Here is a 14,556-nt window from a genome sequence, read left to right as displayed (position 1 = left end):
GGTAAAACAGTTATGAAGAATCAAACCACTTTTGAATGCTAATCGTATTCCTGGCAATGACTTGCTGTGTAAACCTGAGTGGATTTATTCACCTCTCCAAAAATGAGTCTATTTTCTTATTCGCAAAATAGACACAATAAAGGCGAACCTTCCAATCTAGCTCATCTTTCAAAAATAATAAATTAGATCATGTGAAAAAAACACTTCAGTTTCTTGGAGAGAAAAAGCTTCATCTGAAGAAAGTAAAGGACTGGGTGAAGTGCCTGTCATCCCAGCACTTTGGGAGGCTGAGATAGGAGAATCACTTGAGCCCAGGAGTTCAAGACCAGCCTGGGCAACTTAGCAAGACCTTACCTCTACAAAAATCAAAAAAGTAGCCAGATGTGGTGGCATGGTGGCACATGCCAGTAGTTCCAGTTATTCGGGAAGCTGAGGCTGGAGGATCGCCCTGAGTCCAGGTGGTCAAGGCTCTATTGAGCCATAATCATGCCACTTCACTTCATGCACTGCACTCCAGTCAGTAGCAGAGTGAGATCCTAAATTTTTTTTTAAAAATTGGTTTTCACAATCCATGAAGGCTTTTTCTTTTTTCTTTCTTTCTTTTTTTTTTTTTTTTTGAGTCAGAGTCTCACTTTGTCATCCAGGCTACAGTACAGTTGCATAATCATAGTTCATGGCAGTCTTGACCTCCTGGGCTAAGCAATCCTCCTGTCTCAGGCTTCCAAGTAACTGGGACTATCGGCATGCATCACCCTGCCTGGCTAATTTTTTTATTTTTTATTTTGTAGAGACGAGGTTTTGCTATGTTGCCCAGGCTGGTCTTGAACTCCTGGGCTCAAGCAAGCCTCTCGCCCAATCTCCCAAAGTGCTGGGATTACAGGCATAAGCCACCTTATCTGGCCTCATGAAAGCTTCTCTAAAGATCTGACCCAAAACATGTTTGAGCCTAATGGCTACACAGTCAAAAGCCAGGTTACCAAGGATGCACGGAGAAGGAATTTGAGAGTGGCACCATGGAGGAGGGTGTAACCTTCAGCAATTGTTTGTGGAAACCCACCTGTGAGAGCTCATCATCTTCATCATCAAAGGTGAAGGCCTTGAACTTGGAGCTATTCCAGTATTCCTCCTCATCTCCCTTTGTCCGATTCATCTGGAGTGAGAGGAAGACATATATAGTCCCTTTCTGGGTCTCCTCCAAAGGAGTTCCAAAAGCTTTCTTTAGGCTCCTTCACTACTAAGGGCTCCCCAAAATGAGGTATGTGGAAAGGAATCTGGTAAAACAAATATTGAGTCTTCCACATCACATCGGATACTTGGGTCTCCAACTGATCAAATAACATTTTGGACCCTCTAACTACTGAGACATAGTCCTTCATCCCACGGCATCTACTTTTGTTCAAGGTACTCTCTCAGGTGTTATAAGGGACAGAAAAAGGTGCCAGACACGGTCCTGTTCCTGAAGGAGGTGGCATACAATAGAGCTGAGGCATTCAGCACAGGAATATAGAAAGATAATAGTACAAGGCAAGCAAACGTTATCAGAATCCATTACAATCTCAGCTGACTACACAATGAAAATCAATCAAAACATGCAATACACAAAACAGGCCAAGCACAGTGGTTCATGTCTCGAATCCCAGCATTTGGGAGCCTGAGGCAAGAGGACTGCTTGAGTCCAGGAGTTCAGAACAACACAATGAGACCTTGTCTCTACAAAAAGTAAAAAAAATTAGCTAGGCACGGTGGCACGTACCTGTAGTCCTAGCTACTCAGGAGGTTGAGGAGGATGGATCCCTTCAGCCCAGAAGATCAAGGGGGGCAGTGAGCCGTGATCATGCCACTGTACTTCAGTCGGGGCAACAAAGTGAGACCTCGACTCAAAAAATTAAAAAATGCACAAAACGAAAAATTGCATCCATGTATTCAACAAGTATCTATTCAGTGCCATCTCTGAGATACTGTTCTAGGCTCTGAGAATACTATAGTGAATAAAACTGATAAATATCCTGCTTTCATATATAATTTTTAAATGCCTGAAGGAATGGAAAGCAAAGCAATTAAAAGAGGCAGAATAATCTTGCCTGTCTCTTCAAATCATGATTATTTTATTAACAGCTTTGGCCAAAATCTGTGAAATGAGGGTATGGTCCAGAAAAGAAAGCCTAAGACCGCAGTCCCTCTTATATCTACTTAAAATAACAAGTTTTGCCCTAGAATTACGAACTAAACTATCAATGCCAACTGTCTTAGAGTGAAAACTATGATTCACACCAAGGACTAGGTATAAAACTCCCACAGCATAAAAAATAACTCCAAAGGCAAACGGTGTCAAATTCTGAATGGCCAATTATTTTCCTTTTACTTCAGCAGCACCCTTATCAATGAAAGCTTGAGAAAAGAAACATCATGGTGGCCTCACTGAGGTTTCTGATGGCCGTTGATATACTCTACTGTCATTTCCTGTTTCCAACTCAGGGGACAGAAGGATGGCAAAAACATGGTGGGAACTTTCTACTATCTGGTCCTTTCCCATGGCAGACATCACTAATTGACTTCTACCAAAACTAGATGTTGCTTTAAAATCCTTTTCTGGATTTTAGGGCATCAAAACCAAATAAAAGAGCTGGCAGACAATGAAATCATCCCACAGAGGTACTGTAGTCAAGCAGCCTTGAGTTCAAATCTTCCTTTCTCTAATTTTGAGCAATCTGGAGAAAAGAATTTACTTCTCTGCCTTGGAGAAAATTATTTCCTGCCTCACAGTGTTATAGTGAAGAAGAAATAGTCTCAGGAACACCTATAAAAGTGCCTAGTGGAAAGTAAATATAAATGTTAGTTTCCCTTAGTAGTGAATACCATACTGATGTCTTTCTGTCTTGGCTTTCTCATCTGTAAAATGGGCAGAACAAATTACCTACCTTAGAGAATTGTTAAGAGGAGTAAACCAGCTAATACATGCAAAGTGCTTAGTGCCTGATTCAAAAATTGATGCTCAATATTCACTTTTATTACTAATATGCCATCATGGTACCTTGGTGAAAGCTAAAAAGAAAATATGTTTAAGCAAGCCTGAAGATTAAAAAAGCTAACTTAATACAAAACTTCTGAGTGGCCACAAACGACGAAACTGTGTATAGAGCACACAAATGTCTCTGGCACACATTCCAGTCCATAAAACACTTCATCCATCATTTGATTCCCAGAACAACCCTGTAAGGGATGCCTGACAGACTCCAGTTCCATTTCACTCATGAGGAAAGTGAGACCCAAGTATCAAAGCCACCTTGTTGGTTGCTCCTATTCCAAACTATATTCCAGGATTTCCACCTCCTAGGCCATTTCCAAACTTTGGGATGGTCCCTCTAGCTACCTATTTTTCACTCTTGGGAAAACTGTAGATCATACCTTCACTACAGTAAATCTACAGATACACAGAATGTGCCCAACAAACCCAGTAATCTGTCAGAGGATTTCTGAAATCTCTTTTTAACCATGCAAAGGCTGTGGATAGCTGACACCAATTTGCAATTCTAACGCCAAATGAGAAGCTGGATTTACATGGCAAGTACAGGTAATAACTTGACAGTTCTAGAAGTTTTAAAGCAATCAGGCACAATCTTAAGAGTGACTGAGAAAGGTGCTTCGACATGATTTAAAATACGGAGCTGTTAGCCGGGCTCGGTGGCTCAGCCTGTAATCCCGCGCCTTTGGGAGGCTGAGGTGAGTGGATTGCCTGACTCCGCGGATTCGAGACCCACCTGGGCAACTTGGCGAGACCGCATCTCTACAACAAATCAAAAAAATTAGCAGGGCCTGGAGCCCGGCAGGTCGAGGCTGTGGTGGCCGGGAACGTGCCACTGCCCTTCAGCCTGGGCGACAGAGTGAGACTCCTACTCAAAAACACAATAAAATAAAATACGGAGCTGTGCCTGGTCATCTCCGCTTACTGAGCCCACAAGGCGGGATGACAGGTCCGAGGGGAGAAAAGGAATATGACGTAGGAGAACAGAGGATCAACAAAAACACCACAACCAAGACGCTTTCTGCCCCAGAACGCTCCAGAAACTGGCTACTGAGAAGTCAGGCTCGGGTTCAAGCATCGTCTTCCGAGCCAGGCAGACACAGGTGGAGCTCATGAACTGGGACCAGAGACCGCGAGTCGAGCCGACTCCGAACGCCTAGGGCGCCACGGATCCGCCGCAGTCGCCACAGCCCGCAGGGGTCCGAGCCAAATGTCTGCTCCTGAGCCAACTCTCGGGGCTCTCCTGCCGCCCCAACCCCGTTCTCCAGCGCCCGAGGGCCGCCCCGACTGCCAGAAAAGCATCCGGCATCGGGCGAAGGAGGGGACTTAGAGGTGCCTCAGAGAAGAAGGGGAAGGGACCGAGATGCCTCCAACACTGGGACGGTGGCCGGACTCAGCCAGATACGCGGCCCAAGGGTCGTAGGACACCCTCACCTCTTCCACACCAGGCCCTCCCTCTCAGGACAGCGCCAGCATCCGCCGCCGCTGGACCAGTCTTTCTAGACAAGCTGTGCAGCTCAGAGAAGGGGCGGAAGGGGATATTCGAGGGGCGGAGAGACCGCGGTAAAGAAAGGGGCCGCGTGGCATGATGGGAGTTGTAGTTTCCTCGGCCTTGGCTGTCAGGCGCTATTCCAACGAGTCACGGAATTTTTTTGACTACAGCCCCCAGAAGCCCAGCGCCTCGCTCTAGGTCATTTCCTTTACGGTTAGCGCGACCTTCCGCGGTTATCCTGCGGGTCACTTAACAAGACTACAACTCCCATGAGGCTCAGCAGGGCCAATTTAAATTCCAAGGAAACAATGAAATGTGTTTGTTTCCCTACTGGTGAGCAATGGACGTATGAGGGGCTGGATTTCGGACCTCTCTGGGGCTAACCAGAGGGAGATAGAAAGAAGGGGCGGAACCTACGGTGCAGAGCGTTGGAACGGAAGTAGCCAGTGGGAGTGGGGAGGAGCCGGAAGTTAAGGCGGGGAGGGGGGGTGAGGGTGGAGGGAAAAGCAAGCCCGAAGGTGCTTGCGGCCGCTTCTAGTAGTTTCCAGGCGCTGCCGGGTGGCTGGCACCAAGCGGTCCTGAGGTTGTGACTGCGGCTGCTCGGGAGCTGGTGGCGGCGTGATAGGAGAGCCGATGGCCAAGTGGGGCGAGGGCGACCCACGCTGGATCGTGGAGGAGCGGGCGGACGCCACCAACGTCAACAACTGGCACTGGTGAGGGCCAGCAAGCAGGCCTCGAGAGCGCCACTGTCGGGGCTCCTGGAATCTCGGCCGGGACAGGGCTGGGGCTGAGGCAGCCCTGCCGGGAAATGGGCGTGGGCGCTTCCGATGCCGGGGCTCCGTAGCCCCCGACCCCTCTACCCCCCGGCCAGCGTCCCAGTGCTGGAGGCGAGGGGTCGACACGGAGGGCTGCGCCCCGCAGGAGGGTTTTCAGAGAGACAGAGGATCATGCATTGGCTGCAGCATCCCGCCCGAGCTGGAGGTGCTTCCTGCACGTGGCCGGAGGAGTCAGTGAGACCCAAACCTCTTCCGATTGTGTTGGGAGGTTGCTGTGGAGGGCATGGGGACGGGTCTGTAATTGCCGTCCTGCGGCCTGCGGTGACATTGAAAGACAGTCGTTGGGACCGCTGCCTCAGTCCTGCGGGAGAAGGCTTGAAACGTGTTCTGCAGGTGCTCAGAGCTCAGTGACACTGAAGACACGGTGGCCTCTCACCCGGAACTGTTAGTCGGCTGTGTTGACTCCAGGTTGCCAGGCAATCGTGGCTTTATAACCTGACCATCCTTAAAAGCCTGCCCTCCTTCACGAGGTCTTCCGGAAGTAACGTCAGCTGAACTTTGTTCATATTGTTTGTGCTGTAAATTTTTACTTTGTTGCAGTTCTTTTTGCCGTTATTTTCTCTGATCGTTAATAAGTCGGAAGACACCTAGCGATTTTTCTTCTCTACCTCAGCCTGTCTCCTCTCCGCTTAACATGCACAGAATACTTGACCTAATATTTGTCTTGTTTGTTTTGAAGCCCTGGACTTAACTGTTTTTGTGGCCATTTAGGGAGCGTGGAATGTGTAGAAAGTTTATAGCACAGGTCTGAACCTGATAGGTCAGCACCGCTAATGAGGTCAAGGTTATTGGCGTATTCTTTAATGGGCATTTTAGCCAAGTACTGGGTTCCGTGGTCCAGTCTGTTCTTGACCCCAGCAATATGAGCAGTTTTCCGCTTGGTCAAATGGGGGCGCCATGTTAAAGGGGCAAATGGTCCCCAGCACCATCATGCTGAGGCAAGAAAGCGTAATTTTCCACTTAGTTGATACCGGTCCCTACATCAGTTGTTTTTGTTGACAGTATGAGACGGGACCCAAAAAACCCGGAATTTATAAGTACTCTTCATTGGATGCATACACCTATCAAGATGCTTTTCCCACTGCTCGAAACAGTTTTTGAACTTGTCAATTTTGATGCTTTTTAGTGTTTCTGCCGTTTTTTTGTTTCATGTCTTCCACGTTGGTAGGGAAACAAAAGTCACTCGGGATGAGATAGAGTGGATAGAGAGGGTAGGGACTGGGGTCATTGTCATTTTGGGCCAGAAACTACTGAACATTCAGTGCCTCGTGGGCAGATGCATTGTCATGGTAGAATAACCAGTCGCCTGTTTGCCACAACTCAGGACATTCCTCACAAATCATGACACAATCTTCTCAGAACTTCCAGATAAAAACTTTAGTTGACTGTTTGATCCAGAGGAACAAATTTCAAGTGTGTTACAAGGGGCCCACCCTCCAAAAGATAATTCTGGTGTTTTATAGAGGGGTCTCCCCTTATGTGACCCCTTGTCTTTGTAAAAGAGGGTGACATGTTTGTGGACACACAGGAGGGGGACTGAGAGTGTCTGTTCTTTGCAAGCTATTTATCAGGCTTCTTTTAACCTTGCTTTCTCTGGCATGAAGCAGTGTGTCCTCCATTTGACTGCTGGTCATAGCTTGGTTTCCATTTTGCAGGACAGAGAGGGATGCATCAAACTGGTCCACGGATAAGCTGAAGACCCTGTTCCTGGCAGTGCGGGTGCAAAATGAGGAAGGCAGTTGTGAGGTGACAGAAGTGAGTAAGCTTGATGGAGAGGCGTCCATCAACAATCGCAAAGGCAAACTTATCTTCTTCTATGAGTGGAGCATCAAACTGAACTGGACAGGTAGGTCTAGGTGGGGCTGTCAGGGATGAGATTAACTGGCTGCAGTTGAGTGTTAAGCAGCTGCAGAGCACGCTGGGAGTTAATGAACTTTTGAAGGGAGAAGACAGTGCTTTGGAGTCCTGGTTAAAGCAGTATTGGGTGCTGATATTTCTTTGCTGCAGTGAATGGAAATCTGAAATGGATTTCCTCTCTGTGAAGCCCAGGGGTCCCACCACTGCATCTTTAGGCCTTGGTCTGCATTAGGACACATAAGGTGGGTATTTCCTCACACCAGCTATGTCTGTCTTGTGAATGATTTAAAAGGGGAAGGGAGTTTTTTTAGTCTAGGTCTTCTTTTTTTTTTTTTTAACTCTCTATAATGTTAATCTAACAGGTCATACCACTGTGTTAATAAAGCTTGTATGTGACTATATTTGGGGACTGTTGTATCTACCTTTGGTTTAATGTCCCTTCTGTATGACATTAGGAAGGAGTTGGGGGTCATATGTATGCCTCCCTGGGATGGTCCCAACTGCTGGGAGGCTGGATGTGAAAGGCCCTAAAGCTAAGAGAGCACAAGGAAGCTGCCGTCTGTGTCTGGGTGAAGCGTTATGTGCGTTTATGTTTGATAAACATTTCTCAAGTGACAGTCATAAAGAGGGGTGAAGGTAGACCCCTCTGTAAGTTTTGCAAATTTGTTTTTGGAAAGTTCCCCTGAGGTATAATGGTCTGGAAGGAATTCTTGGTTTCATCTTGCCATATCCTTTTTTATAGATTGAGAAACTGAGGCGTAGAGAGATGAAGGTAAACTTTAGAAAAAAGTTCTGCTCTAGGGCAGTGTGAGTGTTTCTAGACATCACTGTACTGTGCAAAACTGCTCAACCGAAACACAAGGCTTGTAGGGAGGATGAGGGTAGGGACCCAGTACACAAAAGCATCATTAGCAACACATTTTTAAAAATAACAGGCAGAGCTAAAGATTGGTAGCACAGTTTTACACACGTTAGATGGTAAGAAATAGAGAAATACTGCAATAAATATGGTGCTGTATCATGAGAAGGCCCGGAGTTTACTTGTGGAAGTGGGCATCAGGAGGGTTACAGCTTGAGGGCTGCTGTGGAGCGGTGGCAGAAGGGTTATCTGGTCGGAAGGGACATCACAGCACCAGGTGTGGATGAGTGCAGCTTGCAGCACATGGTGGACTGAGGGCCCTGGCAGCTAGTTGTTTGAGATGTGTGTGCTTCTGTGTATTCCTGTGTAGCTGGGTCTGGTTTTCTAGATGTTTCACACGGATAGAGTTACATATAAGCAAACGTGAAATTTCCATTATTAAGTTATTCCCTGATATTTCAGCTGCATTGGAATAAGTTTATATTTTTAAAACTAGTGTTCTAGCAGAACTATTGGCTATTGACCCAAGTCCTTCCTGGTAGAATTCTTGTTAGTAACAAATCTGTGTAGCTCTTGGGCTCTGGTAACCTGGTGAGGAAAAACATTTCCTGTGACGCGGTGGGGTTGGTTACCTCTGGCATGTGGCGTGCTCTCAGAGTAAGGGAGGGGGTCAACTTTGCTGGCCAAGAGAAGCGTAAGTGGGGTAGCAGGGAGGACCCACAGCAGAGACCTTTCCTGCATAGGAGGAGACTGATGGCATTGCATTGCTTTTGACAGGGACTTCCAAGTCAGGAGTGCAATACAAGGGACACGTGGAGATCCCCAACCTGTCTGATGAAAACAACGTGGACGAAGTGGAGGTTTGTGCTTCCTCACTTCTCATCTGAGTCCTCCATGTCCTCTCATTCTCAGATGAGAACAATGACCTGCCAGTCAAGGTTAATAGCCCTGCCTTGGTCCAAGCATTCAGAATCCCAGTCTGCAGATGATTTTCTAGGTATATGGTGTCAATGGATGCTTCCAGAGCAACTTGCACTTTTTCGATTTCTTTGCTGTGTCTAGCAACATGGGTTCTAACGTTAGCCGCTTGGCATAGAGGACTCAAGAAGGAACACGAATGGGGATTTTTACGAATGCCCCAACCCTCACACGTTTCCTTTGGAAATGTCAGCAGTTGTCTGGTTGCTCAGCACCCACATTCCGTAATGAGGTGCCCCTCGGGTTATTTACCACCTACTTCTGATCTTTCACTCAGATTAGTGTGAGCCTTGCCAAAGATGAGCCTGACACAAATCTCGTGGCCTTAATGAAGGAAGAAGGGGTGAAACTTCTAAGAGAAGCCATGGGAATTTACATCAGCACCCTCAAAACAGGTATCCCTTGAGTAGTTCTGTATGCCTTGAGGAGGTAGTTTTCCACCTGTCAGACTCTGACTTGGGCTTGACAGTCCTCTCCTCGGCAAGTGGGTGAAGATCTTGTGGGCGGGGGCTTGTTTCATCTTAAAGTCAGTCTATAAGTTCTGAGTAAGGGAAAGATCTGGAGCTGCGTTGTCTAACGTGTTGGCTGTTGAGCACTGGAAATGTGGCTAGGCCAAACCAAGATGTGCTGTGAGTACAGAACACACCGTGGACTTGGAAGACTTGTTACGAAGCATTGTGTTGGTATAATGTAAACTGTCTCAAAAATCAATAACTTGCTGAAGTGATAGTTTGGGTATATTAGGCTAAATATACTGTTAAGATTAATTTCAGCTGGGCTTGGTGGCTCAGCCTGTAATCCCGTGCCTTGGGAGGCTGAGGTGAGTGGATTGACTGAGCCCGCGGGTTCGAGACCCGCCTGGGCAACTTGGCGAGACCTCATCTCTACAATAAATCAAAAAATTAGCTGGGTGTGGTAGCGCGCACCTGTAGTTCCAGCTACTTGGAAGGCTGAGGAGGAAGGATCGCCGGAGCCCAGCAGGTCGAGGCTGCGGTGGCCGGGAGCGGCCACTGCACTCCAGTCTGGGCAACAGAGTGAGACTCCAACTCAAAAAAAAAAAAAAAAGATTAATTTCATCTGTTTCATTAACATTTTATGGCTACTAGAACATTTAAAACTATCTTTAGGCTCACATGATGTTTCTATTGGACAGCGCTGATCTAAAGACTTGGTATCCATAGACTCGTTACTTGACTAAGTCCTGGCCTACCCTTGATATACATGCTTCAGGGATGCTTAGGTGGTTAGACTAGAGGTCACCTCAGTTCTTCCCTGGGGTTCCATTTCTGCCATTTTGTTCTGATCTTCATGTTGGGGGTACATAAAATGACCATCAAGGGGAACCATCCAAGCAGGTGATGCCTTTTTTAGGGAAACCAGTGCTCCAGTGCTGTGACCAGGTATGGCTGTTCCACAGAGGTGAGGCAGCGTAGAGGACAGGCACTGAACATGCTTAGATGCTGGGTCGTCACCCACTTGTGAACCCATTGAAGTGCCATTTCATTCACTGGCTGTCTTTCATAGTTGACCTCCTGTGCACTTAACAAGTTGTGATACTTTTAATTGTTGGGGATTAAGCTTTTTAAAATAATCCCAGTGGACATAGTATATTCTGTGGAGTACACACAGATATCTGTCTGACACTGACCAATGGTAAAGATGTAAAACAAACCCTTCTTTCCCGGTCACTCAGCTGGGTTAAGATGGCTACTTGTCAGGCTGTAAGGGAGCCCCGCATCCAGCTTCTAAGAAGTAACTTCTGTGAGCTGCGATTTTCTCTTTTCAGAGTTCACCCAGGGCATGATCTTACCTACAGTGAATGGAGAGTCAGTGGACCCAGCAGGGCAGCCGGCACTCAAGACCGAGGAACGCAAGGTAAGCGGAATCCCCACAGAGGAGCTGAGAGACTGCCTTCCTCTTATTCCACGTGTGGCTCTTTCTCTCTGACCCTGACCTCTAAGCCAAGCAGCCCACGATTTGCTTGAGTTGTATTTCAGAGCTAGGTAGTTACCTGCTCAGCTTTAACTTGGTTTGTATTCATTTATAGCAGGCCTCGGGGACTTCAAAGTCTGACTCTTGAATATGTTTAACACCTACTAGGAGCTTGTGAACAAAAAGGGTGGTCTTTACCTACATAAGTCTTCAGTCATATTTCTACTGGGACCTGGTATTTCATTCTTTAAAATTACAGGTCTCATCAAAGAGTCAAGGGTTAGATCACTGACTTCATCCATTGGGAAATTGATCGCTCTCATCCCAGTTGCAGGCTGTTTGCAGGGCGAGCAAGTGTTTTCGCTAGAGTGGTACTTGATGGTTCAGGCTCAGTGCCTGGTTTAAAGCCCTGCTTCTCTTTTGTCAACACAGTGAAGGGTAGCCATTCTGGAAGTGGGGAGAGAACTGCTGCCAGCTATTTAAGCATAGAAATTGAGAATTACACTGAGCTCTTCAGAAATGTCTAATGATTTGACTGGTCCATTAGCTGATGGGCTTTCAAGTGATACTAAGAGTCTTTCTCTTAGAGTGGTTGCCTTTAATAGGAATTGTTCAAGAAGAGTTCCCCTCGTGACCGATACACCTACACATTCAAATTCCCTTCACATCCCTCCTCCCTTCCCCCCCCCGAAATAAGTAGCCTTGGTGGTAAAAATTCCTGTGAAAATGAGTGGTAGGTGATTAAGGTTGTTCATTACTCAAAACTGATCATTTTTACTGTCATTTCACAGGCCAAACCTGCTCCTTCAAAAACCCAGACCAGACCTGTTGGTGTCAAAATCCCCACTTGTAAGATTAGCCTTCGAGAAACCTTCCTGACGTCAGCAGAAGAGCTCTACAGAGTGTTTACCACCCAGGAGGTCAGTGAGACCTTACCCTCAGGCCTCACGCCATCTGCCATTCCAGGTGGCTTGCGTTGTGGCCACGTCCCCTCAGCAGCGTGCAGAGGAGGCTGTGATGCCTGGAACATTGAGGTTGTCGTCAAAGTGGATTTTCCTTCCTGCTCTTTTTTCCCTCTTATTTTTTTAAAGGTGAGGTCTCACTGTGTTGCCCAGACAGGACTCAAACTCCTGGGCTCAAGTGATCCTCCTGTTTCAGCCTTCCAAGTAGCTGGGACTGCAGGAGCACACCACCACACCTGCTGTAGTTGCCTGTTGTAGTTTTGGGTGATGTAAGTGGGAACCACTGAATCCTTCTCATTGGAAAAGCAAATGGCCATTCTCGTCACACTGTTGTGCAAGGGAGTCTGGGCTCTTCCTATGTGCAGCTGCCTATGTTGTCTGTTGCTTTGTGGGGCTGGGAGCGTGACTGAGTTCGGCTGTTATCATCGGATAGCAGGGACATTTGGGATACCTGCAAGTTCCCGTATACTTGGGCAACATCTCGAGATCTTGTCTTTTTAAACAAAACTTTAAATACAGCCATAGATTAGGGGGTACTGTGTGGTGGGTGGTGTATACCTGTGTGTTCTGCTCCTGAAACTTTCTCCTGTGATGGTTCTGTCCCTCTTAGAAAAGCAAAAACTGAGAATCAGTTAAATGGAGTAGGTTTTCGAGAAACAGGAAAAGAAGCGTTATCAGCATATTGTACTGTATTTCAGAAAGTTCTGAGTTGATTGCAGCAATGTGTTAGTGACCTGGCTGTGCTGGAGACGGCATTCGAGGCTGACTTAGGACGCCTGCTACCTCAAAGGCCTGACAGGCACAGCCATCATCTCATTCAGATTGAACTTAGTACCTCAGAAGAGACTTGCAGCTGGGTCTCTGCGTCAAACCTTGCTGAGGTTTTCAGAGTACATTTCTAAGGGAGGATACCTGACACTTTAAACCTTGTGTTCTTTAAAAATTTTGTAGGGTATTTATATTACCTATTTTTTATATATATATGAAGACTTTTTGAAGGTGAAGATGGTACCATTGGGTGGTGAACACAGCAGATGACAGGGATGTGACAAATAGAGAACTTCTCAGAGATGAGGCCTTGTTTTTAGAGTTGGCTCATGGAATTCTCATTTAGTTTAGAATTTTCTTTCATAAGCGCTTTCTCGTATCTTTCTTAACCTTATGCTACACAAATAAATAAATAAAGGGAAAAGTGAGTGGGTCCAAAGCAGTGGCATCGTGGGTTCCGAAAGAAGTCCTGAGGTCACACCTGGTCTGCGGTGGTGCCGCACAGAGGGCACCCGGGTCCCGCCCATTGGGCAGCGCGCGTCCTTGGAGAGGAGTCGGAGGTGCGGGCTCGGCTGCATCTGTCCCTGGGTCCTCCTGCGAGCCCTAGGTCTTCTCCTACCTCCTTTTCCCCTACAGCTGGTGCAGGCCTTCACCCGTGCTCCTGCACTGCTGGAAGCAGACAAAGGTGGAAAGTTTCAGATGGTGGACGGCAACGTCTCTGGGGAATTTATCGACTTGGTGAGTGCTGTGGGCCCGGACCCAGCTCGTAGCCTCTTTCTGGTCAGAGGAGTGATGCTCCTCCTTCCCTCAGCTCTGTGGGTAAAACGTCAGCCTTCTGTTTCTCAGAAAAATGTTGTGATTTGGATTCGCTTGCAAGTAGTAGAACTGCACAGACAATAGATACTGTTCAGAGGGTGGATAGTTGATCCTAGCTGGGTTTGCGGGCATTGGGATCTGTGGATAGACGGCACTCTTTGATTGTTTCAGGTCCCCGAGAAGCATATTGCGATGAAATGGAGGTTTAAGTCTTGGCCGGAGGGTAAGTAGGCATATTGGTGTATTGCCATTACCCCCGGAACCTTTTAGTTCTGCCCTAGTCTGAAGCCCAGACGGAAGCCCTGGATCTGAAGCCTCCCCCCTTCCCCCTGCCTTTCCGCAGGGCACTTTGCCACTATCACCTTGACCTTCATGGACAAGAATGGAGAGACTGAGCTGGGGGTGGAAGGCCGCGGCATCCCTGCTCCCGAGGTAGAGCGGACGTGTCAGGGCTGGCAGCGGTACTACTTTGAGGGCATCAAACAGACCTTTGGCTACGGCGCACGCTTATTTTAGGGCCAGCGGGGGCTCCAACCTGCCCAACACCTCGGTCAGGCCCTCTCCTGGCGGGCTTGCGACTCACAGGATTGCACCATCCCAGCCGCTAATGTGGGGCCGGGGCCCCTCCCCTCCACATATACCTTGGGTTTGTGCATGTTTTCTGCTGGGTGGGATCAGAGGGCGATTTCTCTTTTATGTGTACATACGCTAAATAAACGTAATTTAAAAAACATGCACGTCTGGGCCTGTGTTGATTGGATGGCTGGTACTGAGTTCTCCAGAAGGTTTTAAATTCAAACATGGGAGGGAGAGGCCTCATCTTACTCTGGGTACGTGCAGGAAGCGGCCTGAAGGGAGCATCTCACTGCCAAGCGTCCTAAGCAGTCTTCTTTCTTAGTGCAGACTGGCCAAAAGTTTCGTTTTACCCGTAAACGTAGGGAGGGTTGGCGCTCTGGGGTAAAAAGCCCAAACAGACACTGTGCCGCTCCTGCTGGTGGAGGCGGCACCTTGATCTTCCCATGGCCTCACCCTCT

At 47.5% G+C, this 14,556-nt stretch overlaps 2 protein-coding genes across 4 annotated transcripts in view; one reads left to right on the top strand and one right to left on the bottom strand.

The window, feature by feature from the left end:
* Window positions 1–4,580, bottom strand: part of VIPAS39 (VPS33B interacting protein, apical-basolateral polarity regulator, spe-39 homolog) — a 31,604-nt gene extending 27,024 nt beyond the window's left edge. Inside the window, exons 1-2 of one of the 3 annotated variants that reach the window (XM_008057057.1) lie at window positions 4,457–4,580; window positions 1,058–1,150 (exon numbers count right to left, since the gene is read on the bottom strand). In XM_008057057.1, the coding sequence (XP_008055248.1) occupies window positions 1,058–1,150 (93 nt within the window). In that variant the 5' untranslated portion in view covers window positions 4,457–4,580. Of the gene's footprint in view, window positions 1–1,057; window positions 1,151–1,753; window positions 1,791–4,456 lie in introns of those variants that run through there. The other 2 variants (XM_021711828.1, XM_008057058.1) reach the window with 2 other exon arrangements.
* A 393-nt stretch (window positions 4,581–4,973) lies between these two features.
* On the top strand, window positions 4,974–14,255 carry AHSA1 (activator of HSP90 ATPase activity 1). Its single transcript, XM_008057055.1, has 9 exons — window positions 4,974–5,227; window positions 7,006–7,196; window positions 8,844–8,926; window positions 9,322–9,439; window positions 10,831–10,919; window positions 11,768–11,896; window positions 13,343–13,444; window positions 13,694–13,745; window positions 13,866–14,255. The coding sequence occupies exons 1-9, from the start codon at window positions 5,148–5,150 to the stop codon at window positions 14,036–14,038; spliced, it is 1,017 nt and encodes a 338-aa protein (XP_008055246.1). The 5' UTR covers window positions 4,974–5,147; the 3' UTR covers window positions 14,039–14,255.
* The last annotated feature ends 301 nt before the right edge of the window (window positions 14,256–14,556 follow it).

The sequence above is a fragment of the Carlito syrichta genome, unplaced genomic scaffold (assembly GCF_000164805.1).
Source record: "Carlito syrichta isolate Samal-C Ts95f unplaced genomic scaffold, Tarsius_syrichta-2.0.1 Scaffold302712, whole genome shotgun sequence".
Taxonomy (NCBI): domain Eukaryota; kingdom Metazoa; phylum Chordata; class Mammalia; order Primates; family Tarsiidae; genus Carlito; species Carlito syrichta.
Note: the sequence above shows the minus strand (reverse complement) of the source record. Positions and strands in the feature narration are given on the sequence as shown.

Coding starts and splice junctions, on each gene's coding strand:
- AHSA1 (XM_008057055.1), top strand. CDS start 5,148: ATGGCCAAGTGGGGCGAGGGCGACCCACGCTGGATCGTGGAGGAGCGG. Junction 5,228..7,005: donor AACGTCAACAACTGGCACTG/GTGAGGGCCAGC, acceptor TCCATTTTGCAG/GACAGAGAGGGATGCATCAA. Junction 13,746..13,865: donor GTTTAAGTCTTGGCCGGAGG/GTAAGTAGGCAT, acceptor GCCTTTCCGCAG/GGCACTTTGCCACTATCACC.